Here is a 16,826-nt window from a genome sequence, read left to right as displayed (position 1 = left end):
CATCGTAGTCACTTTTACGGAAGCAATAACCCTTCCCTTTACCCCTAATGGTAGTTACCTCTTTGAGTAAATCCCACTTCAGCACACTGTGATCACTGCCACCTAGTGGTTCATTTATCTGCAGATTCTTAATGCATGAAGAATCACTGCTGATAATCAAATCAAGAGTATTACTCCCTCTAGTTGCCTCCCGAACATGCTGATGTAGAAAACAATCATCCAATAAATCCACAAAAGCCCTGCTAGTGTGTGAGTAACCAGCCCCCAAATTCCAGTCAATATCTGGGAAATTAAAATCTCCCATTATAAGACTCTCTGATTTACTGGCCCACTCTATTTCCCTGTACAGTTCCTTATTATACTCATCAGAGTCATTAGGCCTATAGCACACTCCTACTCTCAATTTTGATCTCCCAATGCTTATGTCACACCAAACTGACTCAACACTGCACTGTCCAGCGATGTCGACTGGCTTCACTTCCTTGGTTTTTATGTGTTTCTTAACTAATAGCATAACCCCTCCCCCCTTCCTATCCTGTCTATCCTTTCTGTAGACGTTGTACTCCCCAAATTGCAGTTCTGCATCCCTTATATCTGTGTGACACCACGTCTCTGATATCCCAACAATATCTGCCTTTGATGTTTTGAGCAATACCTCAAATTCATCAAATTTATTTTCTAAACTCCTAGCATTGGTGTACACGCAAGTATACCTGCACCTGTTTCTATTCTTAGCTACCCTAACACAACCCATGTGTTTACTTGTACCGTAATGGCTCCCAGCAGTCTCTGAAATACCATGCATCTTGTTTTTCAGGCTTCTGCTCATTCTAATAGAAGCAGTGCAAGAATCTCTTTCACCTCTGCCAGTGGCCACTGTCAATCTATTGGTCTTTGTTTCCCCCCAAGCTAGCAGTTTTCCGACCCACCTAACACTGCCTCGATAGCATCAGCAAATATTCTTGCACCCTTTCTATTTAAGTGTATCCCATCCCTGTAGAAGCAATCTCTCCTGTTAACAAGTACAGTCCAATCTCTCCTGTTAACAAGTATTAGTCCATGAAGAGCAGTGCACATTGATAAACACTCTCTGTCTTCTTCCACTTAACCAACCTTTTATCCATAGCAGTAACTTGCCCTTAATACCACATTGCTCCAGTTTATATAGCAATCCTTTAGGTGAAACAGTATCAAAAGCCTTCCTGAAATCCAAGTACATGATATAAAAATTATTTTTTGCATCCAGTCATTGGTGCAGTAACTGACCAGTCTGATCAGTTACTGCATCACAGTAACTGATCAGACTGGTTAGACAAGATGTCCCTTAGAAAAATCCATGCTGAGTTGCAGTATAATTACATCAATATCAATAATAAATATTGAAAAAAAAAAAAAAAAAAAACAATAGGCTCTGCATGGCTGACCATTGTCCTGAAGGTCCTGCATTACTTCTTTAACCAGTGACTCCATTATTTACCCTGGAACAGAAGCTGAGCTAATAGGTTAAGGTAATTATGGCTAAGGGTTTGCTTGCCTCCTTTGCTGCCTCCCTTCATATAACTGGATAGATTCCATCCACTACAGGTCTCGTTTTTATGTTCAGCTTCAACAATTCCTCTTTCACTTTCATTTAAGTTAACAAAGTCATTTATTTATCTTTCTATACATTAAAATAATTTTCCTCCTAATTATATTTATTCAGCCAATGGGAGAAGAGGGATGCGGGTTACATGTAATATGTAACAGAAACTTGTTTTACTGTCATAAAACAAGCTTCTCTTTAGGCATGGTCACGCACTATGTTTATCTAATATGACCATGCACTACCATTCTTGATTTCGAAATGTAACGTATTTATTTAAATAAAGTAAATGCAACAAGGCATAATATTTTAAGATTCTATAACTATATAATATCGGTATACATACACCATAGACAACTCTTAAAGAAAAACTACAATCGTAGTGTTAAAAGGCATCCACTGATGAAAAGCCAACTAGCTTTGAAACAGACCGTCTGGGTGGTAGTGCCCATCGAGAATAAATAACAATAGTGTTCTCTATTAGTGAAATGTTACTTATTCGGGGTAATGCAATACATGGTAACTCATTGGGGAGGATGAGCACAATATGAAATACAGATGAAATGATGCCTTTCACACTACAATCGTAGTTTTTCATTAAGAGTTGTCTATGGTATATCTACACCAATATTATATAGATATCGTAACTTATTTATGTATTCATAGCTCAGGAAGAGATACACACAGTATCTGTATTTTATTTTATAAAAAGAAGCGAGCGCAGCAAGCAGGGGTCAAAGCCCCCCCAGTTATTATTATTTTTTTATGAAAACCCTAAACATCAGAGGTATTAGAACCTATAGTACTTATTACTGTGCTTGGGCTGAAGGTTGAGAAGATAAAAGAAAATGAAAGATACTTATTGACATTAGACTTAAATTTCTGTAGATTGTAATCTTAAGGAAATACATATGAAGGGTGTTCAGAAAATGGAAGTTGAATGAATAAATGAGGAAAAAGAAAAGTTGGTTCTGTGAGCCTGAAGTTGGACACTAAAAGGATGTTGACTGGTTGTGGCATGTGTTTGGACTGCTTTGAAAGAAAGAGCACAAATATAGAAGCCAATTCAGAAGAGTTACCATGGAAGTATCTACAGAAAAGGCAAGCAGCAGAAACAAGAACAAGAGAGCAGACACTTTGTTAGAAAGATGAGTCATTAATTAACCTAAAGTCCCTCATTTGAATGGAATTTAAAAGCCTGAGAACAGTTTCAGGGGCATTGTCCCTGAAACTGTTTGCAAACATGCCCTACCATGGAATATGTGGGAACAATATTCCATGGTAGGGCAGGTTTGTGATTTGTAGAGTGAGCAGCTGTTCGAAGAAAAGTAATGATGAGAACAAAAGAGAAAACCCAGTTTATTAGATGCAGAAGAAGAAATACTTGTCATGTGCAGGTATCAAGACAGATTAGAAGTCAGGGTAATCCTAATAGAGATATGTGACCTTGTCTAGAAATCTGAGTGTCACCAAAGACAAGAATAGGAGGAGAAGAAACATTTTTGCAAGATATAACAGTTCTAGAAGGATTGAAATCGACTAAAATTTGTCCCACTGGAGAATTACCAGGAGATTGGCATTTAGAGAATTGGTAGTGGATATTTGAGAAGTTGAAGCTCTTTGTGCAGAGCAAGGATTCTCAAACTGGACGTTGTACTGCAATGTGCTATCATAAGCAAAACTATGGATAGGGCTTCTGGTCAATGGAAGGTCATTAATATACAAGATGAAAAGAGTGGGAGAAAGAAGTGAACCTTGGAGAACACCAGCATTAGTGAAGTCAGAAGACAGCCATCTACGATCACCCACAGTGAATGCTCAGAGAGAAAACTGGTTACCCAATTACAAAAAGCAGTTGGCAAACCATACGATGAAAGCTTATTTAGAAGACCTTTATGCCAAACACGACCAAGAATGTTTGAAATGTCAAGAGCAACGTTTCATCAAACTTTTACATTGAATTCATCCATAGATGAGTAACATAAGCCAGAATATTACTATCGACACTGACATCATCCATACTGGCAATCGTTGATAAGATGGAAGGTTTCAAGATAGCTGAAGAATTGTTGTTATTTGGTTTTTAGGAGCATTAGCAACTAAGGCCATATTGCTCCATAATTAAGCGGTGGTCATTCCCTGACCTTTCCGCATCCAACGTATTTGGTGGTGATGGGCTCGAACCCCGGTCTAATCAAGAAGTGTGTTGTTTGTTGTTATCTGGTTTTTAGGAGCATTAGCAACTAAGGCCATATTGCTCCGGGGATATGCAGTGGTCATTCCCTGACCTTTCCGCATCCTCCGTATTTGTGGGCTCACGGGCTCGAACCCCGGTCTAACCAAGAAGCATGTGCTACGCACTGCTGCTCCTGCCCACCTGGCTACGGAGGCGCCAGCTGAAGAGTTGGCAGTTAATTGATTTTTCTATTACTTTAGAAAGAGTAGAAAAAAGTGCAAGGAGACAATAATTGGATGGGAGAGATTTCTCATCCTTTTTAAGAACTGGCTGGATATGAGCAAATTTCCAAGAAGGAGGAAACACACCAGTGGAATAAGAAAGTGAAGAAAGGCGATAAAGAACAGGAGTAAGTTCAGGAACAGAGTTTGAGAACAAGTGGAAAAATACCACCTGGACCCACAGCTTTCTTAGCATCAAGATTATTCAAAATCCTTCGGACATCCATGTGAGGGAAGACCACATGAGGCATTAAAGGGGGCGTAAAAGGAATGGAGGGTGGTAGTTCAGTAAGATCACCAATGCACAAGTTAGAAGAAAAGTAGCATGCTAGCAGGTCAGCTGCCTTATCCCTGCTATCAAAAGTTTCTGATTATCACTGAATTGTAATTTGGGGAGTACAATGTGTACAGAAAGGATAGACAGGGTAGGAAGGGAGGAGGGGTTATGTTGTTAGTTAAGAAACACAAAATCTAACGAAGTGCATCCAGTTGACATGGGTGGACAGTACAATGTTGAGTCAGTTTGGTGTGACATAAACACTGGGAAAGGGAAAATGAGAGTAGGAATGTTATAGGCCAAATGACTCCAATGAACAATGGTGCAGAGAAATAGAGGGGGGCCAGTAAATCAAAATGTGTTGTAATAGGGAAATTTAACTTTCCACATATTGACTGGAACTTGTGGTATGGTCACTCGCACGCTAGCAAGATTTTGAGGATTTATTGGAGGATTGTTTTCTACAGCAACATTTTCGAGGGACAACCAGAGGCAGTCCTGATCTGATTATCAGCAGTGATTATTCATGCATTAGGAATTTGCAGAGAAAGCAACCACTAGGTGTCAATGATCACAGTCTACTGATATGGAATTTACTTAAAGATGTAATTATAATCAAGGGTAATAGGGAAGGATTTTTGCTTTCGTAAAGGTGACTACAGTGGTCTCAGGCAATTTTTGAATTCTATATAGTGGGATCAACTGATGGTGTTAAAAACAGTGAATTCTAAATGGGAGGCCTTCAGGGATCTTGGAAGCTACTAGGCTTTTCATACCAACTAAGAATTACTGTTTAAGATTTAGGCCTAAATAGATGGCAGATGAACTATGGAGGCTCGAGGCAGAGAAGAAAAATGCATGGGAAGCATATATTAGCTGGAGAAGCCTACAGCAGATAATTACAGCCAGTCTGTAATTAAGTCACAAGGGAGGTTAGGCAAGTGAAGGCTGATTATGAGAAATCCTTGGCAAAGAATGCAAAAAAAAAATAACAAAGACTTTATTTATGTAAACTCTAGAAGGAAGGGGATGAATCAGATTGGTCCACTTGGTGTTGGTGGTTCGGAAGTTGATGATCCTGCTCAGATAGCTAACAAACCAAATGAGTATTCTGCATCTACATTCACACACGAGGAATTCTGTAAGGAAGAGGAGGACAGAAGTTAACTAAACTCTAACAGGGAGCTAAATGATTGAAGGAAAAATATAAATTGAAGGAGAAATTGTTGAAGTTAAAGATAAAAAAGGCATCTGGGGCAGATGGAATCTATTCAGTTATTTTGAAGGAGGCAGCGAGGTAAGTAAGCAAACCCTTAGCCATAATTATGAGAGCATCCTTAGATTCAGGGGAGGTCCACGTGGACTGGAGATGTGCAATTGTATCCCAAATTCACAAAAGGGTGATGCAAATCACCCTTTTGTGAATTCAAAGGATTCAATGTGAATTCAATGTGATTCAAAGGATGATGCAAATAATTACAGACCTGTTTGATTAACTTCTGTTCCGAGGAAAATAATGGAGTCACTGGTTAAAGAAGTAATGCAGGATCACCTAGACAAGACTGCAGTAATAGTCTAGACAGCATGGGTTTGTTAAGGGGCAGTCTTGTCTGACCAATTTGATTGGATACTATGATGCGGTCACAAAGGAACTGGCTGATAAAAATAATTTTGATATCATATACTTCGATTTCAGGAATGCTTTTGATACTGTTGCACATGGAAGACTGCTGTACAAATTGAAAAAGTATGTCATTAAGGGCAAGTTGCTACAATGGATAAAGGGATCGCTGAGTGGAGACAGCAAAGAGTGGTAATAAATGGACACTGCTCTATGTGGACTAATGTTAGTGGTTTCCCCACTCCCCGCGCGGTTTGGTGCTGGGCCCATTGTTGTTTTGTGTATTTATTAATGATATCGATGAAGGTATATCAGGCTGAATGACCAAGTTTGCAGATGATACAAAGGCTGGCAGGGTTGTTAATGATAGTAAAGACAGTAAGCTATTGCAACAGGATCTAGAAAAGTTAGGTAGATGGGCTGAGAAGTGGCGACTGAAGTTTAATATTGACAAATGCAAAGTACTGCATATGGGTAGCAGTAATTCAAGAGAAATATACCAACTGTGTGGTACTATACTCAGGGAGGTCGAGAATGAAAAATACCTGAGAGTAATTATGCAGTCAGATGTGAAGTTCTCTGAGCAGTGTAGATGGGCTGCCAGAGCAGGTCATAGAGTCTGTCAATGTTATATAGGAATTTTGCTAGCAGAGACAAGGAAGTAATGCAATGGTCAGGCCACACCTTGAGTACTGTGTACAGGTCTATAGACTTCATTTTAGCAAGGATGTACAGTTGCTGCAAAGAAGGGCAACAAGATCGGTGAGAGGAACAAAGGGGTTCTCTTACCAGAAGAGGCTTAAATTCTGTCAGTTGCAGCATCTGGAGACTAGGCATCTGCGAGGCGATCTGATTGAGGTGTACAAGGCCTTGAATGGTTTCAGCATGCTCAATGCTGATGGGATAATTCCACTCGCTCAAAATAAGAACCTGAGAGGGCATAGATTCAAATTGAGGAAAGAAAGTTATAGAATAGATGTGCAGAAGTTTACCTTTAGCCAGCAGGTAGTTTATTGCTGAAAGAGATTTCCATCGGTTGTTGTGGAAGTTGACAGCTTAAATAAATTTAAAGCTGAACTACACAAACATTTGGAGTGACCAGATGGGTGAAATGGGAAGTTTTTTTTTTTTTTTTTTTTTGGCTGATGCTCTATAAGCTTGCTTTCGTGCATTATATACCTCAACTAATGCTAATATAGTGGAATCCGGTTATTCGGGCCACCGGTTATTCGGGGCAGCCATTTATTTGGAACAAATCTTAAAGAACAGAACCCAATCGAGAAAATAGCCAAGGTTTACTTCGCTTAATTGTGACAACATGCTGTTTAATCGGGGCAGGAGACAGCAGCACTGGAGATTATCCTACGATTGTCTCCGACCGTAAAACGTGGTTTAATCAGATTTCTGGAGGTCACAACCACAAAACAATAAAAACAACTGGCAGTCACCTGTTTATTGGGCTTTTCTGTCAGTGCAATCTATCATAAATGGATAGTAAACTCGATATTATTGAATTTGCGATAATACCAATAGCTGGAATTCTGTGGATTATTATGGTGAAATGTGTCTAATGAAATCTTCAATCATAGAAACAAATTAATTTTCAAAATCTTCTCTTCATTCCTATTTTTTAAAGCTTCGTAAGTTGTTACTCCGTTCTCACTTGCACATGTTGTTACTTGCAGTTTGTGTGTGCCGTGTTCTTCGTTATTGACTGCTTATCTTTTTACTGTTTTAAATTTTAACCCCCACCCACAAATGTTTGTGAACAGAAATGTCAATTAGTTAGTAGACAGTATGTATTAATTATTCCGATTATCACGTATTTTCTTCCGATTTTCACATATATTCTTTCAATTTTCACCTATCGTTAAATTTTTTAATTGGCAAGGTAATAAAGGGTAAATTTGTGCTTAATATAGATTTACTTTTATAGACTATGAATAATATTCCTCCTATTTTCGCTAATTAGAATTGCTGTTTAATAGAATTAAAATTCAATTCACAAACATGATCACAAGACCAGCGCTTTCTACACATCTTATTGTGAATGGTACTTTACTATGGGGAGTCCATCGTAACGTGATTTGATTGTACAGTGAACCAATTTTAAAGCGGGGGTCCATTGTATTTTTAACTATTTACGTGAAACTTTGGATAATTGGGGCAGCCGCTTAATCTGGCCAAAATGCACTAGTTCCGATATGTCCCAAATAACCAGAATCAACTGTACTAAAATCCATTGAGCCATCCTGGCAGCATGTCTGCACTGTCAGAGAAAATTTCATACCTGACTGCATAATTATCTCCAATGCCTTTTCATTTTCCACCACCCTGAGTGTACTACCACACATTTAATAAGTTACTCAGGAATACTTCTACATAAATACAGTAACTTGCATTTGTTAATGTTAAACTATAATTGCCATTTCTCAGCCCATCGACCTAAATTTTCTAGATTTTGTTGCACAACATACTGTCATTGCAGTTGTTAACTACCCTGCCAACCTTTGTATCTTCTGCAAACTTGAACATTAAACCTGATATACCCTCATCAATATCATTGATAAATATACAAAACAACAAAATTGGCCCAGCACCGAACCCTTGGGGACTCCACTAATAACATTTATCCACAAAAATCAGTCTCCACTGATTACCACTCTGTTTTCTCCCACTCAACCATCCCTTTTATCCATTGTAGCAATTTAGTTCAGAATTAGAAGTTGGGGAGTACAATGTGTATAGAAAGGATAGACAGGATAAGAAGGAAAGAGGGGTTATGCCATTAGTTAAGAAACACACAAAATCTAAGGAAGTGTCTCCAACTGACGTGGTGGGCAATGCAATGTTGAGTCTGTTTGGTGTGACATAAGCACCGGAAAAGGAAAAATGAGAGTAGGTGTGTGTTATAGGCCTAATGAATCTGATGAGTATAATGAGCAATTGTGCAGAGAAATAGAGTGGGCCAGTAAATCAGCATGTCTTATAATGGGGGATTTCAACTTTCTAGATATTGACTGTAACTTGTGGTTTGGTCACTCGCACACTAGCAAGACTTTTGTGAATTTATTGGATGACTGTTTTCTACAGCAGCATGTTCGGGAGGCAACTAGAGGGAGTAATACTCTTGATCTGATTATCAGAAGTAATTATTCATGCATTAAGAATTTCCAGATAAAGAAACCAATAGGTGACAGTGATCACAATACACTGATGTGGGAATTGCTTAAAGATGTAACTACCATCAAGCCTAAAAGGAAGGGCCTTTGCTTTTGTGCACCTGTGACTACAGAGGTCTCAGACAGTGTTTAAATTCTGTACAGCGGAATCAACTGATGATGTTACCAACATTGAATTCTAAATGTGAAGCCTTCAGAGACTTAATTTTGGAGGCTACTAGGCTTTTCATTCCAACTAAGAAATATTGTTCAAGGTTTAGGCCTAAATGGATGTCAAATGAATTAATGAGGCTCGTGGCAGAGAAGAAAAATGTATGGGATGCATATAAAGTATCAGGTGATACAGAAGGCTATTGCATGCTAGTCGGTAATTAAGTCACAAAGGAGGTTAGGCACACGAAGACAGATTATGACAAATCTTTGGCAAAGCATGCAAAGGAAAACAGCAAAGAGTTCTTTACTTGTTGTTGTTGTTATTTGGTTTTTAGGAGTAGTAGCAACTAAGGCCATATTGCTCCGGGATATGCGGTGGTCATTCCCTGACCTTTCCGCATCCTCCTAATTTGGTGGTGACGGGCTCGAACCCCGGTCTAATCAAGAAGTGTGCTACATATTGCTGCTCCTTCTCACCTGGCTACAGAGGCGCCAGTTCTTTACTTATATAAATTCTAGAAGGAAAGGGATGAATCAGATTGGACCACTTAACATAGATGGGTTGACTATTGATCATCATGTTCAGGTAGCTGATAAACTGAATGAGTATTTTGCATCTACACTCACACGAGGAGTTATTCAATGAGGAGAGTGCCAGAAGTTTATTAAACTCTAACAGAGAGCTAAGTGACTTTGTAATAACTGAGAGCAAAGTGGAGGAGAAATTGTTGAAGTTGAACATAAAAAAGGCACCTGGTGTGAACGGGATCAATCCAGTTATATTAAAGGAGGCAGCAAAGGAAGTAAGCAAACCCTTAGCCATAATTATGAGAGTTTCCTTGGACTCAGAGGAGGTCCCCATGGACTGGAGGTGTGCAAATGTATCACCAAAGCACAAAGGGGGTTCAAAAGGAGACACAAGTAACCACAGACCTGTTAGTATAACTTATATTCCAGGGAATATAAAGGAATCACTGGTTAAGAACCATTGCAGGATCATCTAGAGAAGACTGCAGTAATAGTTAAAACACAGCATGGGTTTGTTAAAGGGAGGTCTTGTCTGACCAATTTTATTGGATACTATAATGTAGTGACAAAGGAGCTCAATGCCAAAAATAATTTTGATATCATATACAGTACTTGGATTTCAGGAAAGCTTTTGATACTGTTGCACATGGAAAACTGCTGTACAAATTGGAGAGGTATGACATTAAGGGTAAGTTGCTACAATGGATAAAGGGATGGTTGAGTGGGAGATGACAGAGAGTGATAATCAATGGACACTGCTCTTCGTGATCAAATGTTATCAGGATCATCTAGACAAGACTGCAGTAATAGTTAAGACAAAGCATGGGTTTCTTAAAGCGAGGTCTTGTCTGACCAGTTAGATTGGATACTACAGGTGACAAAGGAACTGAATGCCAAAAATAATTTTGATATCATATACTTCGATTTCAGGAAAGCTTTTGACTCTGTCGCACATCGAAGACTGCTGTAAAAATTGGTGGGGTATGGCTTTAAGGGTAAGTTGCTACAATGGCTAAAGGGATGGTTCAGTGGGTGACGACAGAGAGTAGTAATCAATGTACACCGCTCTTCGTGGTCAAATGTTATTAGTGGAGTTCCCCAGAGTTTGGTGCTGGGCCCATTGTTGTTTTGTATATTAATCAATGATATTGATGAAGATATATCAGGTTTCATGTCCAAGTTTGCAGAGGACACAAAGGTTGGCAGGGTTGTTAATGACAGTAAACACTATATGCTGCTCCAAATAGATCTAGATAATGAGCAAATGAACTGAGATTTGGCAACAGAAGTTTAACATTGACAAATGCAAAGTACTGCATATGGGTAGTAATAAACGAAGAGAAACGTTGTGGTACTACACACAGGGAAGTGAAAAGTGAAAAAGAATTGGTCGTAATTGTGTAGTCAAATATGAAGTCCGCTGAGCTATGCAGACAGGCTGCGAGGGCAGGTCATGGAGTCTTGTCAATGATACGGGAATTTTGCTGGCAGGGACAGGGAGGTGATTATCCCGTTATGATCGTTACAGATCTGGAGGCCTCATTTTAGGAAGTATGTAGAGTTGCTAGGAAGGGTACAAAGAACGGCAACAAGATTGGTGAGGGGAACAAAGGAGTGCTCTTACCAAGAAAGGCAAACGTTCTGAAATTGCAGTGCCTAGAGAATAGGCACCTGTGAGGTGATCTGATTGAGGTGTATAAGGCCTTGAATGGGATGAGCAAGCTGAATTTTAATGGGATTCTTCCTCTTGTTCAGATTAAGAACTTGAGGGGGCATAGATTCAAATTGAGGACCATTGTAGAATAGATGTGCGGAAATTTGCCTTTAGCCAATGGGTAGCTGATTGGTGGAACAGACTTCCATCTTTTGTTGTGGAAGTTGATAGCCTAAATAAATTTAAGGTTGAGCTGGACAGGCATTTGGAATGAATGGAGTGGTGAAATGGGAGGGGGGGGTGGTTTTAGCTGATGCTGCATAAGCTTGTTTTCTTGCATCGTATGCCTCTACTAATGCTAATAGTAGTAGTAGTGGCATGTAAAGCAAGAAAGCATGTGTATGAGCTTATGCAGCATCAGCCAAAAAAAAAAAAAAAAAAAAATCACACCATTCCCTCCAAATGCCTGTCCAGTTCCTCATTAAATTTATTCAACCTATCAACTTTCACGACAGATGAAGTTTGTTCCAGCAATTAACCACCCGCTGCCTAAAGGCAAATTTCCGCACATCTATTCTATATCTGTCTTTTCTTAATTTGAATTTATGCCCCCTTCGGTTGGTAATCTGAACAAGTGGAAGGATCCCATCAGAATTCAGCGTGCTCAACCCATTCAAGGCCTTATACACCTCAATCAGATCACCGTGCAAGTGCCTAATCTCCAGCCACTGAAATTTGCAGAACTTAAGCCTCTCTTTGTAAGAGGATCCCTTCGTTCCCCTCACCAATCTTGTTATCCTTCTCTGTACACGCTCAAGTAAATCTACATCTTCCTAAAATGAGGCCTCCAGACCTGTACGCAGTACTCAATGCGTGGCCTGACCATTGCCTTATACAGAGGGACAATCACCTCCTTCTCCCTGCTAGCAAAATTCCTATATATCATTGACAAAACCCCATGACCTGACCTGGCAGCCTGTCTGCATTGCTCAGAAAACTTCATATCTGCCTGCACAATTACTCCCAGGTCTTCTTTCATTTTCTACCACCTTAAGTGTAGTACCACACAGTTGGTACGTTTCTCTGGGGTTACTTCTACACATATGCAGTACTTTGCACTTGTCAGGGTTAAATTTCAGTTGCCACTTCTTAGCCCATCTGCCCAAATTATCTAGATCCTGTTGCAGTAGCACACTGCCATTACTGTCATTAACAACCCTGCCAACCTTTGTATCATCTGCAAACTTCGACATTAAGCCTGATATACCTTCATCAATATCATTGATAAATATACAAAACAACAGTGGACCCAACACCAAACTCTGTGGAACAACACTAATAACATTAGTCCACGAAGAGCAGCACCCATTGATTACCACCCTCTGTCTTCTCCCACTTAACCATCCTTTTATCCATTGTAGCAACTTACCCTTAATACCATTCTGCTCCAATTTGTACAATAGACTTTCATGTGCAACAGTGTCAAAAGCTTTCCTGAAATCCAAATATATGATATCAAATTTATTTTTTGCATCCAGTTCCTTTGTAACCACATCATAATAGCCTATCAAATTTGTCAGACAAGACTTTCCCTTAACAAACCTATGCTGTGTCTGAATTATTGCTGCAGATGACCCTGCAATGCATCTTTAACCAGTGACTCCATTATTTTACCTAGAACAGAAGTTAAACTAACTGGTCTGTAATTACTCGTGTCACCCTTCGATCCACCCCAGGTGCTTTTCTTATGTTTAAGTTCAACAATTTCTCCTCCACTTTGCTCTCAGTTATTAAAAATCATTAAGTATCCTGCTACAAATTGATAACCTTTTGCCATTTTCACACCTTAATAAGTCCTCATGTGTGAATGTAAATGCAAAATACTCATTCAGTTCATTTGCTATCTAAGCACGATCATCAACAGTCGAACCATCGATGGCAAGTGGACCAATCAGATTCATCCCCTTCCTTTTCGAGTTTATATAAGTAAAGAAATCCTTGCTGTTTTTCTTAGCATCTTTTGCCAAGGATTTCTCTTAATCTGCCTTCGCCTGCTTAACCTACTTTCTGACCTGATTACAGACTAGCTTATATCTGCCATAGGCTTCTGAGTCGCTTGATAATTTATATGCATCCCATGCATTTTTCTTCCCTGTTACGAGTCTCATTAGTTCATTAGATAACCATTTAGGCCTAAACCTTGAACAATATTTCTTAATAGGTATGAAACTTTTAGTAGCATCCACAATTAATTCCTTGAATGCTTCCCAATTAGAATTTACTGTTGGTAACATCATCAGTTTATCCCACTGTACAGAATTTAAAAACTTTCTGAGACCACTGTACTCACCTTTATGATAGCAAAAACTCTTTCCTTTACCCCTGATGGTAATTATATCCTTAAGTAAATCCCACATCAGTACACTGTGATCACTGCCACCTAGTGGTTCCTTTATCTGCAAATTCTTAATACACGAATGATCACTGCTGATAACCAGATCAAGAGTATTACTCTCTCTGGTTGCCTCTGGAACATGCTGCTGAAGAAAACAATCATCCAATAAATCCAAAAAAGTCTGACTAGTGTGTGAGTGACCAACCTACATGTTCCAGTCAATATCTGGGAAGTTAAAATCCCGCATTATAACCTTCTGGAATGAATGGAGTGGTGAAATGGGAGAGGGGGAGTTTAGCTGATGCTGCATAAGCTTGTTTTCTTGCATCGTATGCCTCTATTAATGCTAATGTTAGATGATCCTGCAACTTCTTTAACCAGTGACTCCATTATTTACCCTGGAATAGAGGTCAAACTAACAGGCCTGTAATTATTTGTGTCACCCTTTGAACTCCCTTTGTGAATTGGAGATACATTTGCACATCTCCAGTCCGTGTGGACTTCCCCGAGTTCAAGGATGCTCTCATAATTATGGCTAAGGGTTTGCTTACTTCCTTTGCTGCCTCCTTTAACATAACTGTGCCCATGTGCCTTTCTTATGTTTAACTTCAACAATTTCTCCTCTACTTTGTTCTCAGTTATTACAAAATTATTAAGCACCCTGTTACAGTTTGATAACTTCTGGCATTTTACTCCCTTAATAACTCGTGTGTGAATGTAGATACAAAATACTGATTCAGATTATCAGCCATCTGAGCAGGATCATCAACAGTCAAACCATCGATCATTGATGGTTGATGATCACATTGGTTTCTGTACACATTGTACTCCTCAAATTCCATTCCGCACTGCTTATATATGTGTGTGACACCAGGTCTTTTTCACACTCCATAACTTTGAGTCCTACCCAAACTTAGTGCTTTCGATTTATCAATATTAATCTTTAAATGCCATTTTCAACCCATCTACATAGTTTATCCAGATCTTCTTGCATAACACACCCTCATTACTGTCATTAATCACTCTGTATCACCAACAATCTTAGATATCAAACTTGAAACACCTATATCAATATCATTAATAAACATTAAAAACGCTACAGAAGCCAATACTGACCTTGTGGTACCCTACTCATGATATCTGCCCATGAAGAGCACGTGCCTTGAGTGATCGGGGTTCAAGCCCGTGACTACTGAATACGGTGCTGTTTCTTGTATTCAATCTATCATGCGAGCTCCTCTGACCGTTTGGTCGTCCCAGAGTATAAACAGAAAATTTATTTATCAATTGGCTACTATGCCAACCTCACAGTAGCTAATTAGAATTGTTTCTTAAATGGTGTAACCCTTTTATAAGTGTTTTGGAGGCTCTTTCTGTGTTGGAGTCCGGATGTATCACAATGTAAAAATTCATCCAATTATTTTACAACCTCTTACTAGCCAGTCAGAATGGTCAGGCATGAATCTTCCTTTAACTTAGCAAAAGTATCACATTGCCTCACAGGCCCTACAAGAAATATTTAATCCTAGTGACCCACTGGTTATGATTAGCAACTGTTACTTTTAGTAGCTTTAGTCTTTGCTAAAATGGCAGGACTAAATGTAGCAAAATTTCATCCTTAGTATGTGCTGCTTTTTTTTTTCTTTTGTCCCAATATATTTTTTCATTTTGTGTAAGCTGAGGATGCTTGTGTAGCTACTCAATACCATTTATATTACCTATTACCACACTATAGTTTGCCCTATAGTCAACACTGTTGTTTATCAAAATGACATTTTCACTATCCAAAAGCTTTTTTTTAAAGTTCATCACTCAGCTATGTGGGTATTTTCATGGAAAATAAAAGAAATTACAGCAACCCTAGTAATGAAACAAAATTTTAAAAATATACCTATTTATAGAAGAGTAATGAAAAAGAAGTGGAATCCAAAAAAATATATATTTTGGCCCTTCCTCCCACTCAAAACATAGTCTCTAAATGTCTCTATTAACAGTCTCCCAACCTTCTCCTGCATGTCCCCATACCGTTGCGGTTGACTGCTAACACCCTGATTGCATATATATATATATATATACACACAAACATGTCAGATAAACATGCATGCATTTACTATACTGTAAAGCGGAAACCAAACTTTATAACCGGTTTTAAATGAACTTCAAAGCAGCCATACAAATGACACTCACTCACTCAAGCGTTGTCCCAACTTTGCTATCTAACTCGACCACAAAATAAAAACGTAAAATTGGGGAAAACAATAAGGAAACAACCGAAACAGCTAATTATATACAAAAAAAATTTAAAAGACGTTCATTGTGGATGTGGAACTGCCAAAGGTCAAACCTGCGTTCGAAAAAAAAAAATCAAATAATACAGTTGTAGACAGCTGTGTTTATAAACCAAAGAAACAAAAAATTACACAGACAATTTTTGTAAACAATATTCGTTTACAAATATTCGTACTCACCGGTAAGTGAGACACGGTTAGTCCCTCTTGTACACAATTATAATTCTGGCCGACCGGCATCAGACAATGAAAATTAAGAGGAACACATTGCAAAGTGGTAACTTTTTATTATACAGCCTACCAAAAAAAAAATAAAAGTTTAGAAATAAAATTACTCATAAAACAAAATCAAAGATGCACACAAACGTAGGCTAGGCATGTGTTACTACGACTGTAACTAGTACACAAAAAAGCAGCCGAATAACAATTAATCTTTCAACTAGCCTACTAAGGCCACAAAACCACACATTAAAAAATATGCCATATTACAAGTTGGGAAACCAACGTTCCCTATAACACAGGAAAAAAAGTGTTACGGAATTACTCTGCTTGCCAATTCGTTTCCGTAGCACCCAAAGACCATGGTAACAGCACCAATATAAATCACGGGAAAATAAACATGATAACGTCTGCTTAATTTGTAACGCGACTGGGCAAGTAATTACAAAATTAGCAAACCACGTTTGATT

At 38.7% G+C, this 16,826-nt stretch overlaps 1 protein-coding gene across 4 annotated transcripts in view; it reads right to left on the bottom strand.

Moving 5' to 3' along the window:
• Positions 1–16,574, bottom strand: part of LOC150091241 (RNA-binding motif, single-stranded-interacting protein 2-like) — a 662,097-nt gene extending 645,523 nt beyond the window's left edge. For 2 of the 4 annotated variants that reach the window (XM_090374859.1, XM_090374866.1), the window contains exon 1: positions 16,318–16,573. In XM_090374859.1, coding sequence (XP_090230985.1) covers positions 16,318–16,377 — 60 coding nt within the window. In that variant the 5' untranslated portion in view covers positions 16,378–16,573. Of the gene's footprint in view, positions 1–16,317 lie in introns of all 4 variants that reach the window. The other 2 variants (XM_090374864.1, XM_090374867.1) reach the window with 2 other exon arrangements.
• Between the last annotated feature and the right edge of the window lie 252 nt (positions 16,575–16,826).

Source organism: Mastigoproctus giganteus, chromosome 1 (genome assembly GCF_048544385.1).
Source record: "Mastigoproctus giganteus isolate SK-2022 chromosome 1, ASM4854438v1, whole genome shotgun sequence".
Lineage (NCBI taxonomy): Eukaryota > Metazoa > Arthropoda > Arachnida > Uropygi > Thelyphonidae > Mastigoproctus > Mastigoproctus giganteus.
The sequence above is the reverse complement of the archived record's forward strand: the minus strand, read 5'-3'. Positions and strand labels throughout refer to the sequence as shown.